The 26,892-nt window shown below is 37.0% G+C and overlaps 1 protein-coding gene and 1 non-coding gene across 2 annotated transcripts; both read right to left on the minus strand.

The window, feature by feature from the left end:
* Positions 1–1,328: 1,328 nt before the first annotated feature.
* trnag-ccc lies at positions 1,329–1,400 on the minus strand. The gene has a single exon. It is a non-coding gene; the product is annotated as a tRNA-Gly (tRNA).
* Positions 1,401–7,159: 5,759 nt separating this feature from the next.
* On the minus strand, positions 7,160–26,407 carry LOC124381221. The gene is made up of 11 exons (XM_046842648.1): positions 26,002–26,407; positions 24,499–24,834; positions 23,839–24,126; positions 23,429–23,542; positions 23,267–23,340; positions 23,051–23,126; positions 10,538–10,873; positions 9,755–10,039; positions 9,436–9,549; positions 9,274–9,347; positions 7,160–7,974 (listed from the first exon to the last, which is right to left on the minus strand). Exons 1-11 carry the CDS (start codon positions 26,072–26,074, stop codon positions 7,897–7,899), a joined length of 1,848 nt encoding a protein of 615 aa, XP_046698604.1. The 5' UTR covers positions 26,075–26,407; the 3' UTR covers positions 7,160–7,896.
* Positions 26,408–26,892: the final 485 nt, after the last annotated feature.

Below are 26,892 nucleotides of genomic sequence, written 5' to 3' on the forward strand. Positions count from 1 at the left end.
TTCTTATAGATACTGATGGATGTATTGTATTATTGGACCCTCCAGAAAGAACTGTCACAGTTGTAAGTGATTTGTTGTCGGGTACTTTTAGTTGCTTTTAGGTATTTTTTTTTGCCAGATAATGTATACTTTGAATATTTCTCCTGTAGGATGAAGATGATGATGAAGAGACCACATCTGCTGTGACAGAAGTGGACAATGCTGGTAGATCCACTGAGGTATGATGCATACCATTATAATGTATGGCCCCTTTTTGCATTAGAGTAACAAACTGTCATTGTCCCTTCACAGTACATACCTAGGGATTTGCCCACAGATGAGGGTCCTTCAACCTCAGCACACAATCTAAGCAGGGTAAGAATTTGTGTCCAGGTGTCCATATTTGAATTTTATTGTCTGACCAAACAATTTCATTCATTACATTTTTTCCACCTTCCTAGTTGCCAGCAAAGGAGCTGTATAAGGTCCATCTTTAAAAACAAATAAGAAAAAGTGACATGGAGATGGACCTTATACAGATTCAAATGGAAGAGAAAAGACTCCTCATTAAAAAAGCAGCACTGGAAATTGAATTACTGGAGCATCGCCTTAAGGTGAGAACTTGTCTGAATATTAATCTGTTGCATGTTAAAAGTGAGTGTGAGTGAGTGAGTGAGTGAGTGTGAGTGAGTGAGTGAAAAAAGCAATATAAAAAAACATTTTATTGAATTTTATTTTATTGTTTTTCAGGAAATAAAGAAATAAACTGCCTGGCAGACCAGTGAAAAAAATTAATAAAAGTGATTTTGACAGACCCTGTCTCTCAAAAGTCTTCTGTCTCTGTTGGCCTCTAAAATCTGTAGGTGTTCCTCTGGGCCATCTTCCTCAATACAAGGACGGTGGCTCTCTCCTCTTATAGTGGCAATATTGTGAAGCACAACACACGCTACTATAATGTCGCATGCCCTCTCTGGACTAACCCGGAGCCCACGCAGACTCTGAAACTGAGATTTGAGGATCCCTATAGTCATCTCCACCTTGGCCCGTATTCGGCTGTGAGGCAGGTTAAACCGTGTCTGTGGTCCAGGCTCAGGTTCAGGGTAGGGTGTCATTAAATAGGGCAGACAAGGGTATCCTCTGTCCCCCAGCAAAAACCATTTTACTGTCCTGTAATGATTGAAGTGTACAACACAAATGTAGTAAAAAGGAAAAAAAAAACAATTGTATAAAGCAAAACATACCCTGCTGAAATGTCTGGTAAATTCTGGCATCATGCACAGATCCTGGCTATTTTGCCTCAACATTGGTAATGATTTGGGTTGCCTCACATACACAGTGGCTGGGGATGGTTCCCTGACCGGGAATCGAACCCGGGTCGCAGCGGTGGGAGCGCTGCGTCTTAACCACTAGACCACCAGGGACCTATAAATAATATGACTAAATATTAAAAAAAAAAAAAAAAAAAAAAAAAAAAAAAAATATATATATATATATATATATATATATATAAAAAAAATATATATATATATATATATATATATATATATATATATATATATATATATATATATATATATATATATATATATATATATATATATATATGTGTGTGTGCCAGACATACTGTACGAACGGCTTTACACACAGTCGCCTTTCCCACATGCTCTGAATCGCCCACACTGTACAAAAATGTACAAACCGCGGTTTTTCACATTTGCGATATGCGGTTTTAAAAGACATGTTAAATAAACTAACGAATCTTTTGAGAAACGATAACGCTCTTTCAAATATTCATTAGGGTATGCAAACATCAATACGCGGTGTTATAACCCTCTCCCGACGAAAAAAACCTCGTATAATTTGTGCTTCTACGTCCAAAGGATCCTCATCAAAAGGGCACGCCGAAGTTACACTGAAACATAACCTGCTCCCGAGCAGGTTATCTTCAGAGAGTCAGTTGCTATGGTTACATACATACCCAGAAAGTTACCTCCGTTTTTGGAACCGAAAGTTGAGGTTATCCACGAACTTACCCTTAAACATACCCAGGTATGTCACATAACCTGCTTTCTGGAATACCCCCCAGGGTAACAGGATTCAGATATAAACAATTGGAGCTAATCACGGACACTGACAAAATGGCGACATCTGGTGGGAAAACTGGAAACACAGAAAAAAAAGAAAAAAAAAGATCCTGACAGCATCTTAAAATGCTTTTTTATTTAGATCATTCATTGGGTTCGTGACATCAACAAACATGACACAAATCTTCGATATTAACCAGACAGTATCAGGAGCCTCTTTGTGCCCTCATGAGCAAGTTTACAATCACTGCTGTCTTATAAATTTAGGGACCAATCTGTCCACTTTCACTCAAACACTGAAGTCAGTCAACTTTAAGTGTAAACAGATCAGTGACTTCCTCTAATATCTGAGAGAGAGAGAGAGAGAGAGAGAGAGGTAGGCAGAGTGACCAGAAAACCACACGATTTGAAATTGAAATATATGAAATAATTTACTCCAGATTGAGGCGTTTGCTCTGTTTGTTTTTCCACATAACATGTAAATTTGTCTTTAAAAAAATATAACAATAAAACAAATATTTCAGAGAGACGCTTGTCATAATAGAGTGGTTCATAAATGTTTACAATGTTTTTTTTGTGTGTGTGTGTGTGTGTGTGTGTGTGTGTGTGTGTGTTTATTCAGCAGATTTCAGATTTTCCATTTTCATTTTATCGTTCACAGATACAAGCAGCAATGTTAGATTTTATATGAATATTTCATATCAAACACACTTGCATATGTAGGCCAGGTTTGATGTTGCTGCTGGAACACTGGCCATTTCCTGTGGCTTCTGTGGGTTCTAAAGACTCTCGTTTTATAAACTGATGTGCATTTTGTTCTTGTGCTAGCTCAGGTGACCAATGACAGAGACAAGTTACTAAAGTGGACCGTTGAATAATCTTAATTTTGTTTTATGTAAAAATAATAAATAGAATAAAATTTGTGAGTTTCAGCAGATTTGATGCACCACTGGCAGGTGATGTGAACAACACTGATTATCTGAGCACAGTGCCACGTGTAATGAGAGTGGGATATACAGTATTTGAAATATCAGTTCTCAGAATTATTCAAACAATAACAATACTGTGTGTTAGTGTAAGTTCTGGGAGACTTGTTGGACCAAATTTGAATGACTGGACGACTGGGTCAGAGCATCTCCAAAATGACAATGTCCCAGAATGCAGGTGTTAGCAGTGCTCAAATGAAGGGGGCTGGGGGAATCCGGGAACCCTATAAGTCATTAGGGACCCCCCCTATCACAAGTAAAAAATAGACTTTATTTAACAGTTTATTTAGACGCTTCGTCATGTGTGTGTGATTATTAACTAGCAGAGAAATGAAAAGATGTGGCATAATGGCGGCCTCTAGTGGACAAAACTAGACATTAACACTGAGATATTATGGTATTATATTAATGTAATACCAGTTAATTTCATTTATGTAAACACTGTATATCCTGCACTTGCTGTTATTGCACTCTGGTTAGACCCAAACTGCATTTCGTTGCCTTGTACTTGTACGTGTGTAATGACAATAAAGTTGAATCTAATCTAATCTAATCTAATCTAATAATGTAAGTGGAGATGAGATGGTCACACTGCAGGAAGTGAAAAGAACCACTATAACTCTTCATACTGGGATTACTGGAATTCAGAGTGATGCTAAGATCCTGTGGTCGTATGGACATGAGAAAGCAGAAGAGATCATATTGAACATTCAGGTGTTTAATAGACAAAGAGAAATCAGTGAGAGTAAATTTGGAAATTTTCAGTCAAATACTCTTATGACAAAGTGTGATTATATTTAACCCCAGTTTGTTGTTTTCTCAGCTCCTGTATCTTCTTCATACATAACCAGGCACACTGGATCCCGATGTTCAGTGTTATGTTCTGTAAAGCATCACAGAAACATGAGTCTATCTTGGTTTAAAGGAACAGAGATATTAAACCAGACCAGTGATTCTCCTAATGACAATAAACTCACTCTTCCTTTGGATGTAAATGTGGAAGATAAAGATGTTTAAAGCTGTGTGTCAGCCAATCCCATCAGCAGCCACACCATCACACTGAACATCACAGAGATGCGCCCACAACACCCTGGTATGAGAACATGACTGAAATGTACAATTCACAAACAATCCCAAACATGAGAAGGAAGTAAAAATGCCCCGTGAGTGCTGCAGCTACATCGAGTTCCTGATTCGATCAGTGTGTTGTGTTCTAGTGCTCTTTTAGCTCCACTGGTGCACCACTTTTTAACTCCCAGGACCAGGAATCAAACTCTGTTCAACACCAAAAGATTTAGACACTCTGTCACTGATGGGAGATGAACAAAACTCTACAGACTCCAAATGGTAAAGGTTCAAGACTTTTAATCAAATCCAAAGTCTTAAATTACAAACATATAAAAAAGCAAAATAAATTCTCAATTTCTCACGTCACTCAAGTCGCTAACTTTCATTAACAGTTTATTTAGACGCTTCGTCACTCGCTGTGTGTGTGATTATTAACTAGCAGAGAAATGACAAGATAATGGCGGCCTCTAGTGGACAAAACTAGACATTAACACTGAGACGAACACATTCTGACAGAATAAAGACTATTTTAGTGTTTATATTCTGTTTATACATAAACTATTTTAGTCAATTAAAACATTTTAAGAAAAAAAAGCAAAATGAATATAATTATCTCACGTGTAGGGATTTCTTATTTATCAATAAAAATCATTAAAGTTTATTGGATTTAAAGTAAATCTCATATAATAATGAAAACAGAAGCTACATAGTGAAGCATAAAGCTCACAATCAGCATCATACTGGTTTAACTTGTCTACAGAAACCTCTGTTACTCTACACCCCAGTACATAAGACTGGAAATGACACTGCAGGTGAGTTACAGAAACCTGAGACCTGATTTTCTGCTTCAATCAGTGCAGAAGCCATTTAATGATTCTGATTAAAACCCGGGGCATTGTTTTATTTAATATCCAGTTAAAATACAGTAGATTTATTAAAATTAAATAATAAAATATAAAGAAATGCTGTAAATACTGAACTTTTCTACACTCGTTATTAATGTTCAGAAATAAAAGAGGATGATATTAAAGAGAAAACTGAAAGCTGTATAAATACTGAACTGATGTAGTGAAAGTGAAATAAAAGTCGATTGTGAATGTATGAAATGTGAGAAAAAGAGAAGTAAATAAACCATTGTTTTACACTGAATGCAGTTTTTCCCTCTCACGTGATCTAAACAAACTTATGGAAATATCATCAGGACACTGAGATTTCCTCATCTGATCTGAGCTCAGGACTGTGTGTTCCACTGCTCCTAGTTTTAGATTAAAATGAAATAAACATCTGCTTTCTCCTGAATCTCCTGAAATCTTTTCCTTCAGAATCTGTGTAATGAAACTTGGAGATGAAAAAGTCCAGGACATTTCCTGTGGGATTTGGTGAAACATCTTCCTCTTTATCACTCAGGCTTCTGAAAGAGACCTCATTTACCTGCTGGAAGTTTCTACACAGGTACGACTCTGTGCTTCTCCATTGTTCATGATGAACGTCATCGTCATCGTCATCGTCATGATCATCATCGTCATCCTCGTCATCGTCACAGGTTTTGCGCCGCCCTGCGTGTGGATAAAAAACCGATCGCTTCCTTCTGGTCCACCATTTCAGGCGGAGACTCGTGAAGGTCAGAGCTTTTTCTAAATAGACTGAAAGAATGAAAGTAATGTTGATGAACAACTTGAACATTCCTGAAAGCCGAGTTCCTGCTACTGAACAATGCGTCATGTTGACCATTTACACTCTGGTGTCCTCACATCGGTCCACCTGGAGGCTTCATCAGATCTTTATGGTAGGAGAAACTGTTTTCATCAACTTTCTCTTCTCTTCTCTTCTCTTCTCTTCTTTATTCACATTCTTCACTCTTTCATGATTTATTTCCATCTGCATTCCTGATTATAATAATATTCATGTGAAAGAGCTGATTAGAATAAATACTATAAAGTGAAAGTGGACTTACAGGAACATCTTCCAGTCCACTTTTATTCATAAAGTGAATAAAGTCTGAATTTGGCATCAATAATAAAATAAATAAGTGTTTAGGTGTAAAATTCCTTCCTGATTTATAATCAAACTGTTGATGCTTCATCAAGAAAAAGTCTGATTTTAATACTGAATTATTTCTGATTTACTCACATTATTTACCAAACTAATAAATATTCATATCATTTATAAATTACAGGACAAATTATTTAAACTTTTGTGTTTTAACTGATAGAATAAAAGATAAAGTGTAAATATAAAGTCTATCAGCTATAAAGTAAAAGCTCTGGGAGATTATTTCTTATTGTTTGGTAAAAATAAAAACTCTATATAATAATAACTCTATAGTAATATATTGTAGTATAGTATAGTATATTACAGTATATAGTAAATATAATAATAACTCTATAGTAATATTTCTACAGGAAACAGGAAAAGTTCAGGGTTTTAGTTGCTGATTGTTTGAAAAGATCTGAATGAATATTTCTGATTGAACTTTATCACTGTAACAGAACAGATTGTACAGTAGACTGTGTAAAAGTCCTCAAATATAATTACATGCTTTTACTTTTAATAAATGAAGTATAAACAGCAGTAAACTGTAATAAACTACATTAATATTTGTTATGAAGCTTTTAATCCTGGATCAGTTCTCTCAGGTTCAGGTTTTCTGCATCTTGGAGAACTCACGTGGTTCTTCTTAATTTAGATTAGTCTCCATGATATATTTATCAGAAACTGACTCTCACTAAACACTTCTAGTTATATTCTCATTTCCTCTCTCACTTTTATCATTAATGCAGAAAAAATAAACATCTCAATTTGTAGAAAAAATACCGCAGTGTGTGGAGACTTTTACACAGTACTGTATATAAACAGTAGGGGGCAGTGTAGAATTCTAATTCAATTCAAAGACAGCGCCTTTTAAAGGCAGGAAGGAGAGATCTGTGTTCTGAAATCAACTCATTGTTATTTAATGAGAACTGAAAATATATTAAAATCATGAAATTGTGCAGAATCTCAGCGTTTTAATGTTTCATAAAACAAAAAAGATCAAAAGAGGAATTTCCACATGTACATTTTTATTAGAAATAAAACACTTTTCTGTCTCTTAAAGTCCTGAAGGTGTTTGTTTGATCTACACACACTGAGAGGATCAACAGTGTTTCAGAAACAAGAACATAATCAGGTTTTTCAGGATCTACAGTCACGTGTTCATGTGAGGAGTAAAAACAACACTTAATAATATACCACACACACACACACACACACACACACACACACACACACAGCTCTGGATGTGTATCTGATCTGAACAATGTGCTGTAATGTGAGAAGCGTAAACAGATGGAAAACTGGAGCTGCTGATTTACTGAACTCCTTTTTTTAGCTGAACTTTTTAGCACATGAACTTTAATGTTTGTTAGTAAAAGCAGTAAATATTCAAATATTAGACACTGAGGCCTGAAGAGACGCCTGAACCCCTACAGGATTTCTCTCAGCACAGCTCAGATCAGATCTTCATCAGGGTGTGAACAGGTTTTAATGAGAGCAGCAGAAACACTCGTTCAGACACGACGCAGTTCAAATCCTCTGAAATCTCCTTCCTTTTATCTCAAACGCAGAATGAAGTAATAAATCCAACTGCAGCCTGAAATCCAATCTAACTCTGATCTTAACCACAACCAAGCTCACGTTACTGTACACAATCTACACACTGTACATGTGGAAATACTTTATATAATAATAATAATAATAATAATAATAATAATAATAATAAAGTGATGTATTGATGTGATGAATTACTTTGATCTCCTCACTTCTGAATACACCACTGGCTCCGCCTCCGTTTCATCTTGTGCTTTTCTGGAGTTTTCTTCCTGTAAAACACAGCAGTAGATTTCAGGATGTGAATATGGGGAGATTTTATCACTCCTGTGGAACAAATGTGATTTTACACCAAATCCTCAATCACATTTCACATCATTGGCAACATGATTGGATATAAAAAGAGCCTCTCAGAGTAGCAGTGTCTCTCAGAAGTCAAGATGGGCAGAGGATCACCATTTTCCCCAATGCTGCAGCAAAAAATAGTGGAGCAACATCAGAAAGGAGTTTCTCAGAGAAAAATTTAAAAGAGTTTAAAGTTCTCATCATCTATAGTGCATCATATCATCCAAAGATTCAGAGAATCTGGAACAATCTCTGTGTGTAAGGGTCACGGCCGGAAATCCATACTGAATGCCGTGATCTTCAGGCCCTTAGACGCCACTGCATCACATACAGGAATGCTATTGTAAAGGAAATCACAACATGGGCTCAGGAAGACTTCCAGAAAACATTGTCGGTGATCACAATCCACAGTGCCATTCACTGTCACCGCTAAAACTCTATAGGTCAAAAAAGAAGCCATATCTAAACATGATCCAGAAGCTCAGGCGTTTTCTGAGGGCCACGGCTCATTTAAAATGGACTGTGGCAAAGTGGCAAACTGTTCTGTGGTCAGACGAATCAAAATGTAAAGTTCTTTTGGAAAAACTGGGACTCCATGTCATCCGGACTAAAGAGGACAAGGACAACCCAAGTTTTTATCGGCGCTCAGTTCAGAAGCCTGCATCTCTGATGCTATGGGGTTGCATGAGTGCGTGTGACATGGGCATCTTACACATCTGGAATGGCATCATCAATGCTGAAAGGTATATCCAAGTTCTAGAACAACACATGCTCCCATCCAGACGTCGTCTCTTTCAGGGAAGACCTTGCATTTTCCAACATGACAATGCCAGACCACATACTGCATCAATTACAGCATCATGGCTGCTTAGAAGAAGGATCCGGGTACTGAAATGACCAGACTGCAGTCCAGATCTTTCACACATAGAAAACATTTGGTGCGTCATAAAGAGGAAGATGCGATAAAGAAGACCTGAGACAGTTGAGCAACTAGAAGCCTGTATTAGACAAGAATGAGACAATATTCCTATTCCTAAACTTGAGCAACTTGTCTCCTCAGTCCCCAGACGTTTGCAGACTGTTATAAAAAGAAGAGAGGACGCCACACAGTGGTAAACACGGCCTTGTCTCAACTTTTTTGAGATGTGTTGATGCCATGAAATTTTTAATCAACTTATTTTTCCTTTAAAATGAAACATTTTCTCAGTTTTTTTGTAGATCTTTACCTCTTGAACTCTCTCTGTGCTGTGAGCTGTAACTGTTATATCAGCGTAGGTCGGACCTTCAACTTTTTCCGAAACTAAACACACACAAAAAGAAACATTTTATAAAACAGGACAAATATAAAGATGAAAACACACAAGTGAGCAGAAAGACGTGTTACTCGCCTTGTTGCTTTTTCTTTTTTAGCCAAATCACCACAAATACAGATATTATTAATAACACAAACACTCCAGCAGATATCAGGGCAGGAATCAGAGAATGAGAACCTTCAGATTGTCCTGTAAACAATACGATATGTTTATTAATTATTTCTGTAAATGATACAGATATGAGACTGGGGCTGGGAGACGTCACATTTTATTTGTCACATACATACAGAGTACGACATGCAGTGAAATGCTTTATATACACCATGATACATGAAGGCAGATGATACGAATCTCAATACCACTGAATGATGAGAGTTTCATCTCTCTGATGTACCTGAGTTGTGAACACAGAGCTGTGTGATGCTGAGAGAAGTAGTTTTATTGCTGACAGGGTTTGCAGACACACAGATATACGTGTTCTTCTCATGGTGTTGTATTTGAAGTGGGAGATTGAGGGGAACACTGAGATCTGTGTTATTGGTGATGGAGATTCTCTCATTCTCTCTGTACCAGGATAATTTCACATCTTCTCCATTCTCCACAGAGCACAAGAGGGAACACGACTCTGTGGAGAACCCACTTCTTTTTCTTACATTTATTACTGGAGTTGATACTGGAGCTAAGAAACACAAACACACATTCAATAGAACAGATCAATAACAAGCTGAACAATTATTATAATGTGACAGCATCTAATCTGAGAGTTTTCCTTTTGAAGCACTGCATTTTTTTTAAGATTATCATTTTTTAATTTATAAAAAAATTATAAATACACCAGAATTTTCTGCAAATGGCTGGAAACTGTCACTTAATTCTCCTCAGTGCATCACTCATGATTTGTTTCATGATTTCTGCTTTCTGTACAGTTTCCCATCTGCTTGTTTGGTTTTAAATCAGAATTAACTCCGCCCCTGACATGTGATTGGCTGATTCCCCTGACACGTTCACCTGGTCTGTGATTTACTTTAATTAGTTGTAAATTAATTTTCTCTGTGAAGTTTTATTGATTGTACTCAGGTGATTCTCGCTGTTCCTCAGGTCTGATTGAGTTTATAGTAAATATAAAGTTGAAGGTCTGAACATGGACAGAAAGTAGAAAGGAGACAGTTTTACTCACCATGAACACTGACTCTGAAAGTCCTAGATGAGAGACGTCCAGTGATGACATGTAATAAATAAACTCCAGAATGGTTCCTGCTGATGTTCCTGATGGTTAAAGCTCCACTGATTCTGTCCAGCTGCAGTCTCTCTTTAAATCTCTCACTGATTTCTGTAACAGTTTCTCCTTTAAACATCTGACTGTTCAATATCTTTTCTTCTGCTTTCTCAGGTCCATAAAACCAAACAATATGAGCATCAGTCTGAATTCCAGTAATCCCAGTATGGAGAGTTATAGTGGTTCCTTCCACTTCCTGCAGTGTGACCATCTCATCTCCAGCTGCACTCAGTAAACCTGCATCACAGCTTCAGGTTCAATATTTTACTCACAAACAGTCCATTAAAACTTTACTGTAAATCATGTGTGATTTTAGATGATGTTTTTAAATTCACAATATAAATATATAATATTTTATGGAATCTGTATGTTCTGTATTGAATATATTATTATACACTACAGCAGAACATCTATTAATACAAGCACAAAAATATTGGGACACTTTGTTAAATGTAAATAAAACAGAATTCAATTATTTGCATATCTTATAAACTCATTTTATTTAGAAAAGAACATAGAAAATATACTAAATGAACTGAGGAAATGTTTTATTTTAGGGGAACAAATACGTTCATTTTGAATTTGATGGATTCAACAATTTTTTAATAAGTTGGGACAGGGCCATGTTTCCCACCGTACAGAATCTCTTCTACTTTTAACACCAGTCTGTATATATCTGTGAGCTGAGGAGACAGTTGGTAGAGTTTTGGGAGAGGAATGTTCTCCCATTCATGTCTGATACAGGATTCTAACTGCCCTACAGTCCTAGATCTTCTTTGTTGTATTTTTTGCTTTGTGATGCACCACATGGTTTTAATTGGTGAAAGTTCTGGACTGTAGACAGACCAGTTCAGCATCCAGACTCTTCTACTATGAAGCAGTTCAAACATTTAATATGTTTTCTGTCTTTTATTGTGAATAAAATATATATTAATATAATAAAATATGGGTTTATGAAGAAATTGTTCTTTTAATAAACATTATTGGACTTGGGGTTGTAAAAATCAAGGGATTTATCTGAATTATAAATAACAGATTGTTTCAGATGGAATTTTATTGCAAACTAAAATTCCTCAAAGTTCAATTTCTAAATTAATAATCTGTCAATTCATTTTTTTTAAATGCAGCTTGCAGAAGTTTTCACCGACTTTACAATAGTACTAAAAGTTATAATGTTTTAGCAACAGATTAGAAAATAGACATAAAAATTAAAGAAAATAAATTGTGAAATGATAAAAGTGGAAAACATCATCATCATCTGAAATCTGCACAATAAATCTATTAGATCATTTACTTCTTACCATTAACACAATAATTCAATTGATTTTATTCATTTATTAATTTACAAAAAAATTGACTAAACTTTACCCTGTTACTGAAATAGTATTTTTTTTGTAAAGTTAATGATTTTCTCTAATTTAAATAAAATGTAATGTTACACCCAGTTCTGGAGCTGAGGATCAGAGTTCATCTGCACATGGAGAAGACTTTATTCCCTCCAACACACCAATTATTATTATTATTATTCATTCTGTTTGTGTGTGTGTGTGTGTGTGTGTGTGTGTGTGTACACTTACAGCACATCAGAGAGAGAAAAGTGTGGAGAATCCTGTTTCCTGCTGAAATATTCACACCATTGTTATACTCCATAGTGCGCGTTTCTCAGATCAACATTTTCCCGTTTTTCCTGAACATCAGTGACACTGAAGAATTCCATAAACACTGCAGATTAGCGCCATGATGAAGGTTTCTGTTCTACACAAGTTTCCGATGCCGTGAGCTTCTCGTCTTCTGTGGCTCACATCCAGAAAACCACTGGAGCTCCGCCTGTAGCAGTGTTCAGTCTGTAAACACTCACTACATGCCTGTGTAGATACTCAGATCCTGAAATCTCACCATTTTACTCATCATTTATCATCTCATAATCATTTTACTATTATTTACAGTTCAGTGTGTTTTCAGTGAAAAGAAGATTGTAGAAAAAAAACCCTGGCATTGCCATGCGATTATCTGATGTCACATGACTCCACCTCCAACATCCTGAACATGTGGTTACATGTGGTGGTTACATGGATCAACGTCTAACACCACCAACCCTCATTTCTTCAGACTCCCAGATTTCTTTAGCATTCTTTATATAGATTTCTTTATATTTTTACTGTACTGTAGATAAATGTGTGGTATTTCATTCTAATGTCCTGATGGTCAGGAATCACTGTCAGTATTTATTCTGTGGATTCTGTTGTAGGAAGTTCAGCACTGGACTGGACTCCTGTCTACATTTCTGCATAAGTTTGTACACCCTCAGGTAGACGTTACAGTACATGCAGGTAACATGTTTCACTTCAGTCTGTATTTATAAGCAGAAATTTACATTTAATAAAAAGCTTTGAATATAAAGTGTGATCCTGCTTCGTTTTTCTATGTGACCTTTAATAAGTGTTATGAGGTTTTAATGATTCACTGGTTCTCAGTAAACACATTAACACTCAGTGTAGATCGAACAGAACGAACACTTCAGCACTTTCAGAACTTTACAGGTTCTGTGTTAAAGATAAATATGAAGTTGATCATTTCTGCAGTCTGGTCGTCCATCACCACTTCCCCCTTTACTGTCTGTGAGTCAGAGATCTGAACACTGAACCCACCACAAACCTCTGCACCAGCTAGAACAAATGTCACTGTTTTATCATTTCCTTTCTCTGTTAATTGTTCATTCACTGTTTTTGGATGTTGTTCAGTGTAAAGATGGAGACAGTGAAGAGATCTGAGTATTTCCATAAAACCAAGAAAAACAATCAGAGAGTCAGAAGATTCCACAGCTGAGGGTTGGAGACCTCACAGGCAGTTTTCATTTCCTCTCTGATTCTTATTGTGCTGAAGAAGTGAATGCATCATCTCTTAATTTCTCATCATCCTCAAATCAATATGAGTGAGATATCAAATGCTTTTGGGATGTAAAAGCCGGTGTGTCTGGGAGTGATAACAGCACACTGTACAACACAATATCCAGGTTACTAAACTTTACACAACTGGAGTTAGTTAGTGGTGATGAGAGAACTAGTTAGCTAGTTAGCACAACAAGAGAACAGCTGTAGCTGCTTGGAGAAAGAAATGGATGGAGGGTGAAGGACTGGAGAGAATATGAATCTATATCCTGGTGATATATTATTTATATTTGGTCTGATCTCAGGTTTTTCAGGTTGTTTCCCAGCTCAGATTTCACTTCTTAATTTTGGGTTTGTCGATTTTGCGTTTCCTACTAATTTCATAAAAGAACCAAAATGCACTCGTCTTTTTCAGTGAACCACATCAATACGCCATTTAGGTTCAAGGCTGAAGATAAAATCTCAGATATGGAGAGAGAGAGAGAACAAGAGAGGGGGAGGGGAAGAGAGAGGGGGAGGGAGGATAGAGAGATAGAGAGAGAGAATCTGAGCAAAGCATTTAACTGAACAGACTCCAGTGTTATAAGACACTACTGCATGACTGCACCCTGTAATATTCTCCCTTCATGCATGTGAGAGACTTTTATTTATTCATTTCCACAGAAGAAGCACTCACAGGTTCAGCTGAACCTCATGAAGTTATTATGTCTGTATCATGTTTATAAAGAAAGAAATTCCTAGCAGAGGTTTGTAAACAATGAAGATTGAGTCAGTTACAGAAAGCGGCTGCCTGGAACAAGCTGGAACATGTTGAGAGAATTTTTCATCATCAGTTTGTTACTTTCGGTTTGTAATATTCCTGCACTCACACTCTGTTCTGACTGGAATCCTCACTGTGAGTCTGGACTTGTTCCTCTCATATTAAAACTGGAGTAATAAGTCACATGGCCCAAACATAAAGACTGAATAGAGTATTGAATAAAACAGGATAAAAACTGCTTCAAACTAAAATCCACACGAAGCCTTTTAGTGTAGAGTAACAACACCAGTTGATGATTCAGCAAAAACACGTGTCCAAGCCAAGTGGTTTTCTAGTTTGTTGCTGCTTCCTCAAATAGCCAACAGTTTAACACGAATCTAATCCTAATGCACAGACAATATGTAAATAATTGGTTCATTTTAAAAAACACCATTAAATCTGTTTCTATGGTTTATTTCTCATTCTCTAATGGAATTGTAGAGTGACAGAAAACAGAATTGACATGCCGTTAGGAGAAACTCGCTAGACTAGTTCATGATATGGGTGTGTAACTGTATGAAATGATGAATGATGAAAGAGCAGAGCAGATGTTCTTCATTTTATAAAGCACATCATGCTGCCATTTCAGACTCCATATTATATCTGTGTAGGTTCAGGATCTGAGCTGGACTCAGTTTATCTGCTGCACTGTAATGTGTACAGCATTGAGATGTAACATCAACCACAGCGTGTCAGGAAGAACAAGCTGAAAGCAGAAGATTTAACTGCTTTAACAACAGTGTATTCATGTACAGCAGAACATTCAGCTTTATAACTCCAGTTATAATGATTCCTGTCCTGCTTTAACAAATCCTCATCACTTCACTTCATCATCACAACATCTCTCTCTAAACTAGAACTCTTAACATATCTGACATCAAAGTGACTCATGAGTCAGACAGAAACACTCTGCTTGGTACTTTACAAGGTTTTTTTTTCTTTGCTCAGTCTTATGGAATTTTTGATTGCCACCATCATGACTGTGTTTTTACCAAACTTCCTGGGTTCCTCCTCATTGATGTTTGTTTTTGTAAATAATTAATGCAGCTTTGTTTGATTGGTTGATACGTTAAGACACTTCTTGGATTGCACCAGTTTATATCCTGAAGGTGTTTACTAAGTGGGTGGGGCTTCCTCTTTCTTACATATCAACTAAAGGGATACTAAACACTCATGGGTGTGTGTGAGCTGATTCTTGTAGAAGATACCACTTTTCAAATATACACAGTGATGTAGCATGAGCAGCAGATTGAACAGATGCAGATGTTTGGCTTCAAGAACATGTTTTCACCTTTCCAGTTGTTTGCTGGTATATGATGGGGTATGTAACTGGTGGGTTGAAATTGGCATGTGACCAAACATCAAACTCTTCAAGCTTGGCTACACCAAAGGTTAACCAGGCCAGCTTTATGCTATGTGCATTTTCTCCAGTAGTTTACTGGGTACCTGCCAGAATACCTTCATTGGCCAAAAGAATATCCTGAAAGGATTTTTTCTTCAGAGCCTGATTTATTTTGAAAGCACTTGGAACTCCAAGCCAGAGAAACAGCACGGATTAAGGTACACGTTGTCCCAGGCCACCATCTGAACCCACCAGTGGGCTGGGCTGTAGGTTACCACTAAAACCAGAAGGTTTGTCACTGTAGCCAATTTGTTTGGCGTATTGATAAAGGTGTTTGAGGATCCCACCTTTGACCTTGACCTGGAGGATTTTTTTTTCAGGAGCTATCAGTCTGTTACTGTCTATTGTATAAACACACTTGGCTTAATTTAATTCTAAGTATAGAAAAGGGCTTGAGACGAAGTAAAAGCATCGTCCCCTGCAGAGCTTCTTTCTGAGCCCAGTGAGGAGGCCCATCATGAAGAGCTCCAGACTGTGGCTGACAGTGAAGTCTCCCCCATTAAGCTCTCTCTAGAGGCCATTAATGTTTCAATTAGGTGCCCTCAAACTTTTCTGTGGCCTTTAATGCCATACTGCTGTCTGAGTTTGACAGCCTGGCTTCCAATGAGGAGTTCCAGTTAGAGGTCTTCAAGTTGGCCTCCCACGCCACTTTAAGTCACTGACAGGGCCAAACCCTGCTCCTGCCAGAGGCTGATAACTGTTCTTCTACAACCTGTTCATGCCTGAGGATAAAAATGGGGCCTCTCACAACTTGTTAATTACATAAGCCAATGACATAAACTCTCACCACCTGCTAAAACCTGAGGCCTCCCACATCCTGCTCATACCTGGGGCCAATGGCGTGGCATGAACTGAGACCGACAGTGTGGTCTCCTACGCCATGACAATATCTGCAGCTGACAGTCAGACCTTCCAGACCTGTCACATGGCTTTACAATTAATTCTGTAATTTAATCTCTGCTTCTTGCTAGGAGGCCTCTGCTTGCTCCCAGCTCCAGTGACCTGGGTGATCTACAAGCTGAACAGTGTCTTCCTTGGGAGTTTATTTGTAGTTTATGGTGGATGTTCTATTTCAGATTTTATGTTGTTTCTGTAAATTTACAGTAACATGTCCATTAGAAAGAATCATTTCTAGGTGAAATTCAGATCTTAAAAATTGATGTATTTTTTAATAGTGTTCTTTTACATTTAGCTGCAGCTGACAAACACATGATTCGGTCATGATTTACTGAAGTCTTTGAAGATGTTTTGGTGTCTGCAGAACTTCAGAGTGAACAGGAAGTTACAATGGCCAGCTTGTGTACACTCAAGTGGTCTAAATGAAGCGCTGTACTCCAATATTGTCTAATTTTAGTCTTTTATACACACACTTTAATTTAAACATGTTTATGAGTTTGTGTTTATCTTCTTTGATATTTTGTGTTTTTTTTTCATTTCCTCTGACTGTGGTAGAATCTTTCTAAATTCATCATCAGACTTCCTGTTGAACACTCACGTGAGTAAGACCCTGAATGTGTGCCATGTTTATCTGATTAATGTGTCAAATGAATGTTCATTCTGTAAATAAACTTTAATGTCCTGTGACCTTAAATAAATAAATAAACAAAAAAACAAATCATCTCATCAATATATTGAATCCACCTGTACTCCACACCTCTTTTCAGATCGATGGTTGAGCTTCTACACGTTTAAATGCAGGATTGAGAGCAGATGCCACACAAGCCAGATGTTGAACAGCAGAACAGCAGCTGGTCTGTAATTACTGACTGTAGAATAACTGCTGTTTTTAGAAATCGACTCGGCATGTTTGCTGTCAGCTGTTTGTTTGTTAGTTGTGCCTTTGTGTTGATCTGTAGATAAGAATCAGTTAAATATTGATCTGATGCTTGTGGTTGGTTGTTATGGCAACACATTAGATGCAGTAAATCTGCTGATGCTGCTGTTTATCTATGAATGGTGTTGAATTATAATCTCCATTTGTTTCGCTTTATAGAAATATATCAACAATAGCACACGAGAAATTGAATAAATTTTCTTTTACAGATGAATCGAAATGGAATGTTGAATTGTTTGATTGAGGATGAAAATGTTTTGTTTTGGTGGATATGCGTTTGTTTATGCTAACGCACAGCATAGTGTTATTTCTGAGTGTATTTTCACATCAGCGTGTTCTACTTTTAAAACCTAGCTCTTTACTGCATGTGGGATGAAGCAGTCCATACACCACACACACACACACACACACACACACACACACACACACACACACACACACACACACACACACACACACACACTTTCCACACTTTCACACACCAGCCTTTCTACTTGTGTTCCATCAAACAGCACAAACCACATTCACACACACACATTGTACTGCCCTACATACAGAGGCCACAGGTTCTATTATGAGTTGCAGTGGCACAGAGATGCACGAGACCTTGTGCTGGTTTTCTTTGAAAAACATTTAAAAGTAGTGACACATGATTTTGGGTCAAACGTTTTGTTGTTTTTTATTACAAATGAACCCAGAACATGTCTTTAGTCTCTGTAGCATTACATCACACTGACCTGAAGATCAGTCTACACATCACACACTAGTTTCTACATCATAACCTCTAACATACAAAGCTGAACTTGTATCTTTTGAGACCTTCTTTTAATTCTTTCACACATTTGCCCACTGTATTCTCACCACTTCCTTCAGAGCTGTGACAGAAATAATATGAAAGATGTTTGTGATCTGGTGTGATTTATTTGAAAGCCGCTTCCATGATGGAAAACCAGATAAACCACAAGACCAAGAGCTTCAAGCATCTTAGCTGCAAAAATGAATGAAAGAAAGCCAAAGTTTATTAATTGGAGCATCAGATACCACAAGAGTTTCCAAGCAGTAAATATCAACATAATTACCATGTTAGTCATGTGGTACAATATCAGTAAGACAGAGTGTAAAAAAAAAACATTTAATGTAAGATATTGGAGTCATGGGGATCTGACAATAATAATATCTTCTGCTCAAGCAGTTTGTCAAGTCGAGGTATTGGGTAGACATCAAATTAAGATACTGTGCTGATGTTTCTAAAGTCCACACGGAACCAACAATCACCTTTGGGTACAGGACCACGAGGCTGAACCTGTCACTGTGAGACTCCATGATAAAGAAGCGTAGCTCATAGATCTTACAAATAGAGGTACCTGTGCACCATAGGAGCATGTCAGTGTGCTGTTCTAGAAAGTTCCTGCAACTGGGCAGAGGCAAAAAAAACGTTGGAAAATCCCTGCTGTAACTTAAGAACCTTTAAAATAGTTAACATTCCCAACCTGCCAAGTGACCTTGAAGGTCCATGACCCGTGTCTTGAACTGTCAGGATCACTTTCGGGAAATAACACGGAACAGTTACACTGTGTGCTGAGATGCTGTGGAAAGGCAGTGCTTCCGTATATCGCATTGTGAAGTCGACCAAAACTAGCATCAAGTGATACCCTCGTGCAGTCTGCTTTAATGGTTTAAGGAGGTCCATACCTTTGAAGGAGCACATCACCGTGAATGCCCGGCCAAGTGAAGGGGCAACAGACGTTCTTGTGTTCTGTCGTGTCCCAAGTGTCCATTGGCATCCCCGTGCGGCTCTTTGGGATCAACAACTGGGTCGCCTCCTCTTTTCTGTGAGTGTCCTGGTCATTTGATAAAGCTTGTCTTTAATAAGGACAAAGTTAGGGGTAGGAGAGTATAACGTTTTATTTGCTGACCATTCATTATTCTCACTTGGTCCAAAGTGTGCCGGAGGGTTTTGTCTCATGTCTGTACCAGTGGAAAAGTTCCAGAGCATCTCCTTTACAGCAGGTCTTATAAGATGTACCTAAAATGCAGTTCTTAGGACCTACCAAAGAGGAAACCAGGTAATGGTGTCTTGAAAGCAAAAGTAGTTTTGGGATAAAATTTGTGTTTTTGGGGAGAAAATTCATGCACAAATTGAAATATCATTGTATAAAAGGAGTCTGATGTGTTGCTTGTGTTGGTATTCAAGTCTGCTGAATGTAACTGGAGATGAGATGATCACACTGTATGAAGTGGAATGAGCCACAATAACTCTTATACTGGGATTACTGGAATTCAGAGTGATGCTCATTCAGTGGTTTTATGAAAGCAGAGGAAAAGATATTGTTCAGTAGGTGTTTAAAGGAGAAACAGTTACAGAACTCAGTAGAGATTTAAAGAGATACTGCAGCTGAACATAACCAGTGGCACTTTAACCATCAGGAACATCAGCAGGAACCATTCTGGAGTTTATTTATTATTTATTAAATCCTGAAATAAGATCTTTTATCTAGCAAAATCAGTTTTTATGGTGAATAAATATTACAGTGTTCACCCAAATATTCTTATAAAAATGCACCATTATGATAAACCCCAGTCTCTTCTTCACACAGTTCCTGTTTCTTCTCCATACATGACCAGGCGCACTGGATCCAGATGTTCAGTGTTATGTTCTGTGAAATATCAGATACATGAGTCTTTCTTGGCTTAAAGCAGGGGCGTCCAAACCTTTTTTCCTGAGGAAAACATATATTCCTGAATATTGTTAAAATCAATCAAATGAAGGTAAATCACGTTTGATAAATGAACATGTTTAAAGAAAAAAAGCCTCCATCACAGCTCTCCATTAGTACATTCTCATTTTATTTTTTACAAAAAAGTTGGCAGGTAATTCTCTCAGTTACAGCCTCAGGTTGGCAGTCCCTTTTGTTCCACCATTTCTGGTGACAATGAGCACTTTTTTTTTTTTACTGCTTTCGCTGTCTAGATTCTAGACAGTACAGCTCCACCTAGTGGTGAAAAATAAAAGTTACTTTTTTGATTGCATGCGATCTGGAGGCGCTTTTAAGTGTAAATATTATGTGAGGTCTATAAATCATTATATTTTCAGACTTTGATACGGGCCAATTAAATTGGGTGGCAGGCCGCAGTTTGGTGACCCTGAGCACCTTTGATTCTTTGATTGCTTGAGTTGTGGAGGCGCTGCCTTGTTCGAGGCAGTACAGCTCCATCTAGTGTTAAAATTCAGAACTACAGTACATTTAGCCATAAATATTATGGAAAGGCTATAAACCATTATATATTTGATACGGGCCAATTAAAAATTTATTGCGGGCTGGAGTTTGGACACCACTGGCTTAAAGGTACAGAGATATTAAACCAGACCAATGATTCTGCTGAAGGTGATAAAATAAATATGCCCTGTTTCTATTGTAGAAAAGTGTGAGTGCTGCAGCTACATCGAGTTCCTGAATCAATCAGTGTGTTCAACAGGATAAACATCAGACAATCTGTGACTTATAGGACATGAACCCATAAGACTGTTAATCAAATCCAAAATTACAAACATATAAACAAGGCAAAAGAAAACTTTAAAATTTTTCACATTGCGGGACAAAACCACATCTAATCCTCATTGGTCGATGTCACTCAAGTCGACAACTTTCATTAAAACAGTTTATTTAGACGCTTCGTCACTCGCTGTGTGTGTGATTATTAACTAGCAGAGAAATGACGAGATGTGGAATAATGGCGGCCTCTAGTGGACAAAACTAGACATTAACACTGACACGAACACATTCTGACAGAATAAAGACTATTTTAATGTTTATATTCTGTTTATACATAAACAATTAGTACATAAGACTGGAAATGACACTGCAGGTGAGTTACAGAAACCTGAGATCTTACATTTCCACCAGAAATTAAACTAAATTAGAAATCAGCAGGACGTGAAGTGTAATTTACATCCTTAATGTGTGTGTGTGTGTGTGTGTGTGTGTGTGTGTGTGTGTATGTGTGTTTGTGTGTGTGAACAATGTGCAATGAAGTTGATTTTTAAGTTGATTATTATTAAATAAATACTATAAAGTGAAAGTGGACTTACAGTAACATGTTCGAGTCTGATTAAAGTCTGAATTTGGCATCAATAATAAAATAAATAAGTGTTTAGGTGTAAAATTCCTTCCTGATTTATAATCAAACTGTTGATGCTTCATAAAAAAGGTTTTAATTCTAATTTTAATACTGAATTATTTCTGAATTACTCACATTATTTACCAAACTAATAAATATTCATATCTTTTATAAATTACAGGACAAATGATTTAAACTTTTGTGTTTTAATTGACAAAATAAAAAAAAAAATTGTAAATATAAAGTCTATCAGCTATAAAGTAAAAGCTTTGGGAGATTTATATTGTTTGGTAAAAATAAAAACTCTATATAATAATAACAACTCTATAGTATAGTACAGTAAAGGACAATATATAGTAAATTTACTAATAATTCTATAGAAATATTTATACAGGAAACAGCACCTTTTAAAGGCAGGAAGGAGAGATCTGTGTTCGGAAATGAATTTATTGTTATTTAATGAGAACTGAAAATATATTAAAATCATGAAATTGTGCAGAATCTCAGCTTTTTAATGTTTCATAAAACAAAAAAGATCAAAAGAGGAATTTCCACATGTACATTTTTATTAGAAATAAAACACTACACACGTCACTCACATATTATATGTTCTGTCTCTTAAAGTCCTGAAGGTGTTTGTTTGATCTACACACACTGAGAGGATCAACAGAGTTTCAGGAAGAAAGACATGATCAAGTTTTTCAGGATCTACAGTCACGTGTTCATGTGAGAAGTGAATACAATGCTGACTAATATACCCCACACACACACACACACACACACACACACACACACACACACACACACACACACAGAGCTCTGGATGTGTATCTGATCCGAACAATGTGCTGTAATGTGAGAAGTGCAAACTTTCTTTCGGCTTCTCCTGTTAGGGGTCGCCACAGCATGTTTGATTTGGCACATGTTTTTACGCTGGATGCCCTTCCTAACGCAACCCTCCCCATTTATCCGGGCTTGAGACCGGCACTAAGGCTTGTGCAACACTAATGGCTGGGGCTGGTTGCCTGACTGGGGATCGAACCCTAGCCACAGCGGTGAGAGCGCCGCATCCTAACCACTAGACCACCAGGGAACCTATGAGAAGCGTAAACAGATGGAAAACTGGAGCTGCTGATTTACTGAACTCCTTTTTTTAGCTGAACTTTTTAGCACATGAACTTTAATGTTTGTTAGTAAAAGCAGTAAATATTCAAATATTAGACACTGAGGCCTGAAGAGACGCCTGAACCCCTACAGGATTTCTCTCAGCACAGCTCAGATCAGATCTTCATCAGGGTGTGAACAGGTTTTAATGAGAGCAGCAGAAACACTCGTTCAGACACGACGAAGTGACATATTGATGTGATGAATTACTTTGATCTCCTCACTTCTGAATACAGCACTGGCTCCTCCTCCGTTTCACCTTGTGCTTTTCTGGAGTTTTTTTCCTGTAAAACACAGCAGTAGATTTCAGGATGTGAATCAGGGGAGATTTTATCACTCCTGTGGAACAAATGTGATTTTACACCAAATCCTCAATCACATTTCACATCAGGATCATTTTCAGGAGTTTCATGTAGATCTTTACCTCTTGAACTCTCTCTGTGCTGTGAGCTGTAACTGTTATATCAGCGTAGATCAGACCTTCAGCTTGTTCAGGAACTAAACACACAAATCACAGGAAATTGTATAAAACAGGACAAATATAAAGATGAAAACACACACGTGAACAGAAAGACGTGTTACTCGCCTTGTTGCTTTTTCTTTTTCAGCCAAATCCACACAAATACAGATATTATTAATAACACAAACACTCCAGCAGATATCAGGGCAGGAAGATGATAACGAGAAACTTCAGATTGTCCTGTGAACAATACGATATGTTTATTAATTATTTCTGTAAATGATACAGATATGAGACTGTCACATAAATATACACCATAATATATGAAGGCAGATACAAATCTCAATATTTATTTGCTTTCTGTAAAAAAGTAGAGAAATTTCCTCAAAATATCTCAGAAAAGTGTAGTGAGAAATGTAAACATCATAAGAAACCTGTAACATGATGATGCCACTTATTCTGTGCATACATACATTTTCACAGTATTGTTGATATTGACACCACTGAATGATGAGAGTTTCATCTCTCTGATGTACCTGAGTTGTGAACACAGAGCTGTGTGATGCTGAGAGAAGTAGTTTTATTGCTGACAGGGTTTGCAGACACACAGATATACGTGTTCTTCTCATGGTGTTGTATTTGAAGTGGGAGATTGAGGGGAACACTGAGATCTGTGTTATTGGTGATGGAGATTCTCTCATTCTCTCTGTACCAGGATAATTTCACATCTTCTCCATTCTCCACAGAGCACAAGAGGGAACACGACTCTGTGGAGAACCCACTTCTTTTTCCACTTAGATTTATTACTGGAGTTGATACTGGAGCTAAGAAACACAAACACACATTTAATAAAACAGATCAATAACAAGCTGAACAATTATTATAATGTGACAGTATCTAATCTGAGAAAGTTTTCCTCAGTGCATCACTCAGTATCATGATTTCTGCTTTCTGTACAGTTTCCCATCTGCTTGTTTGGTTTCAGAATTAACTCCGCCCCTGACATGTGATTGGCTGATTCCCCTGACGCGTTCACCTGATGATTTAATTAGCTGTAAATTAATTTTCTCTGTGAAGTTTTATTGATTGTACTCAGGTGATTCTCGATGTTCCTCAGCTCTGATTGAGTTTATAGTAATTATAAATTTTGAGGTCTGAACATGGAAAGAAAGGAGACAGGAAACAGTTTTACTCACCATAAACACTGACTCTGAAAGTCCTAGATGAGAGATCTTCAGTGATGACGTGTAATAAATAAACTCCAGAATGGTTCCTGCTGATGTTCCTGATGGTTAAAGCTCCACTGGTTCTGTCCAGCTGCAGTCTCTCTTTAAATCTCTCACTGATTTCTGTAACAGTTTCTCCTTTAAACATCTGACTGTATAATATTTTTTCTTCTGCTTTCTCAGGTCCATGAAACCAAACTATATGAGCATCAGTCTGAATTCCAGTAATCCCAGTATGGAGAGTTATAGTGGTTCCTTCCACTTCCTGCAGTGTGACCATCTCATCTCCAGCTGCACTCAGTAAACCTGCATCACAACTTCAGGTTCAATATTTTACTCACAAACAATCACAAACAGTCCATTAAATCTTTACTGTGATTCATGTGTGATTTCAGATGATGTTTACAAATTTACATTGAAAAATATTACAATTTATGGAATCTGTATGTTCTTTAGTGAATATATTATTATACACTACAGCAGAACATCTATTACTACAAGCCTAAAAATATTAGGACACTGTGTTAAATGCAAATAAAAACAGAATTCAATTGTTCCCAAATCTTATAAACTTATATTTTATTTAGAAAATAACATAAAAAATATACTAAATGAACTGAGGAAATGTTTTATTTTAGGGAAACAAATACAGTTATTTTGAATTTGTTGCTGCAAAAGGTTTAAAAAAAGTTGGGACAGGGCCATGTTTCCCACCGTAAAGAATCTCTTCTACTTTTAACACCAGTCTGTATATTAGATTAGATTAGATTCAACTTTATTGTCATTACACATGCACAAGCACAAGGCAACGAAATGCAGTTTAGGTCTAACGAGAAGTGCAATAGCAGCAAGTGCAGGATATACAGTGTTTACATAAGTTACACAAATTTAATAAAATGGTATTATAGCAGTAATTTACAAATGTGTATGTACTACGAACATAATATACAGATGCTATTACTATAAACTGAAATTTACAGAAGGATATGTGCTATAAACAAACATATATATATGTGAGCTGAGGAAACAGTTGGTAGAGTTTTGGGAGAGGAATGTTGTCCCATTCTTGTTTGATACGGGATTCTAACTGCCCTAAAAACTAGACTAAACTTTACTTTCTAAAGTTAATGATTTTCTGTAATTGAAATAAAATGTAATGTTATAAAGAAACAGTACAGTAATAGATGTAGTGCACAGAGCACCAGTCCAGTGACAATAACTCTTACTGTGAGTGTTTTTAGGTGTAAAATGTAACAGAAATAAATGTGTTTGTTGTAAAAGTGAGAGCAGTGAGAAACCTGATCTCCTCAGAGGACTCAGTTACACCCAGTTCTGAAGCTGAGGATCAGAGTTCATCTGCACATGGAGAAGACTTAATTCCCTCCAACACACCAATTATTATTATTATTATTATTATTATTATTAATAATTCTTTTTGTGTGTGTGTGTGTGTGTGTGTGTGTGTACACTTACAGCACATCAGAAAGAGAAAAGTACGGAGAATCCTGTTTCCTGCTGAAATATTCACACCATTGTTATACTCCATAGTGCGCGTTTCTCAGATCAACATTTTCCCGTTTTTCCTGAACATCAGTGACACTGAAGAATTCCATAAACACTGCAGATTAGCGCCATGATGAAGGTTTCTGTTCTACACAAGTTTCCGATGCTGTGAGCTTCTCGTCTTCTGTGGCTCACATCCAGAAAACCACTGGAGCTCCGCCTGTAGCAGTGTTCAGTCTGTAAACACTCACTACATGCCTGTGTAGATACTCAGATCCTGAAATCTCACCATTTTACTCATCATTTATCATCTCATAATCATTTTACTATTATTTACAGTTCAGTGTGTTTTCAGTAAAAAAAAGAAGAGTGTAGAAAAAACCCTGGCATTGCCATGCGATTATCTGATGTCACGTGACTCCAACCTCCTGAACATGTGATTACATGTGGTGGTTACATGGATCACCATCTTACACCACCAACCCTCATTTCTTCAGACTCCCAGATTTCTTTATCTCCTATATTACCTTTATTTAACCAGGTAGAAACTCACTGAGATTAAAAATCTCATTCACAGGAGTGACCTGGCCAAGATGAGCAGCAATACATTCAGTTACAGACTTACACATCACAAACACAGTTAAAACAATTACATTTCACAAACAAAGTTTAAAAACAGTTACATTTCACAGAGTCATTTTCCAGTTGCCAAATAGCTACTTTGAACTGGTCCATGGAGAGAAGATTTTGCAACTATAATTTTGATTGGATAAGATTCCAGTCAAACGGTGCTGCATACGCAAAAGATTTCTTACCCAGTGCACTCTCTATCATACGTTTTCTCTATTATATGGAAAATAT

The sequence above is a fragment of the Silurus meridionalis genome, chromosome 28, assembly GCF_014805685.1.
Source record: "Silurus meridionalis isolate SWU-2019-XX chromosome 28, ASM1480568v1, whole genome shotgun sequence".
Classification (NCBI taxonomy): domain Eukaryota; kingdom Metazoa; phylum Chordata; class Actinopteri; order Siluriformes; family Siluridae; genus Silurus; species Silurus meridionalis.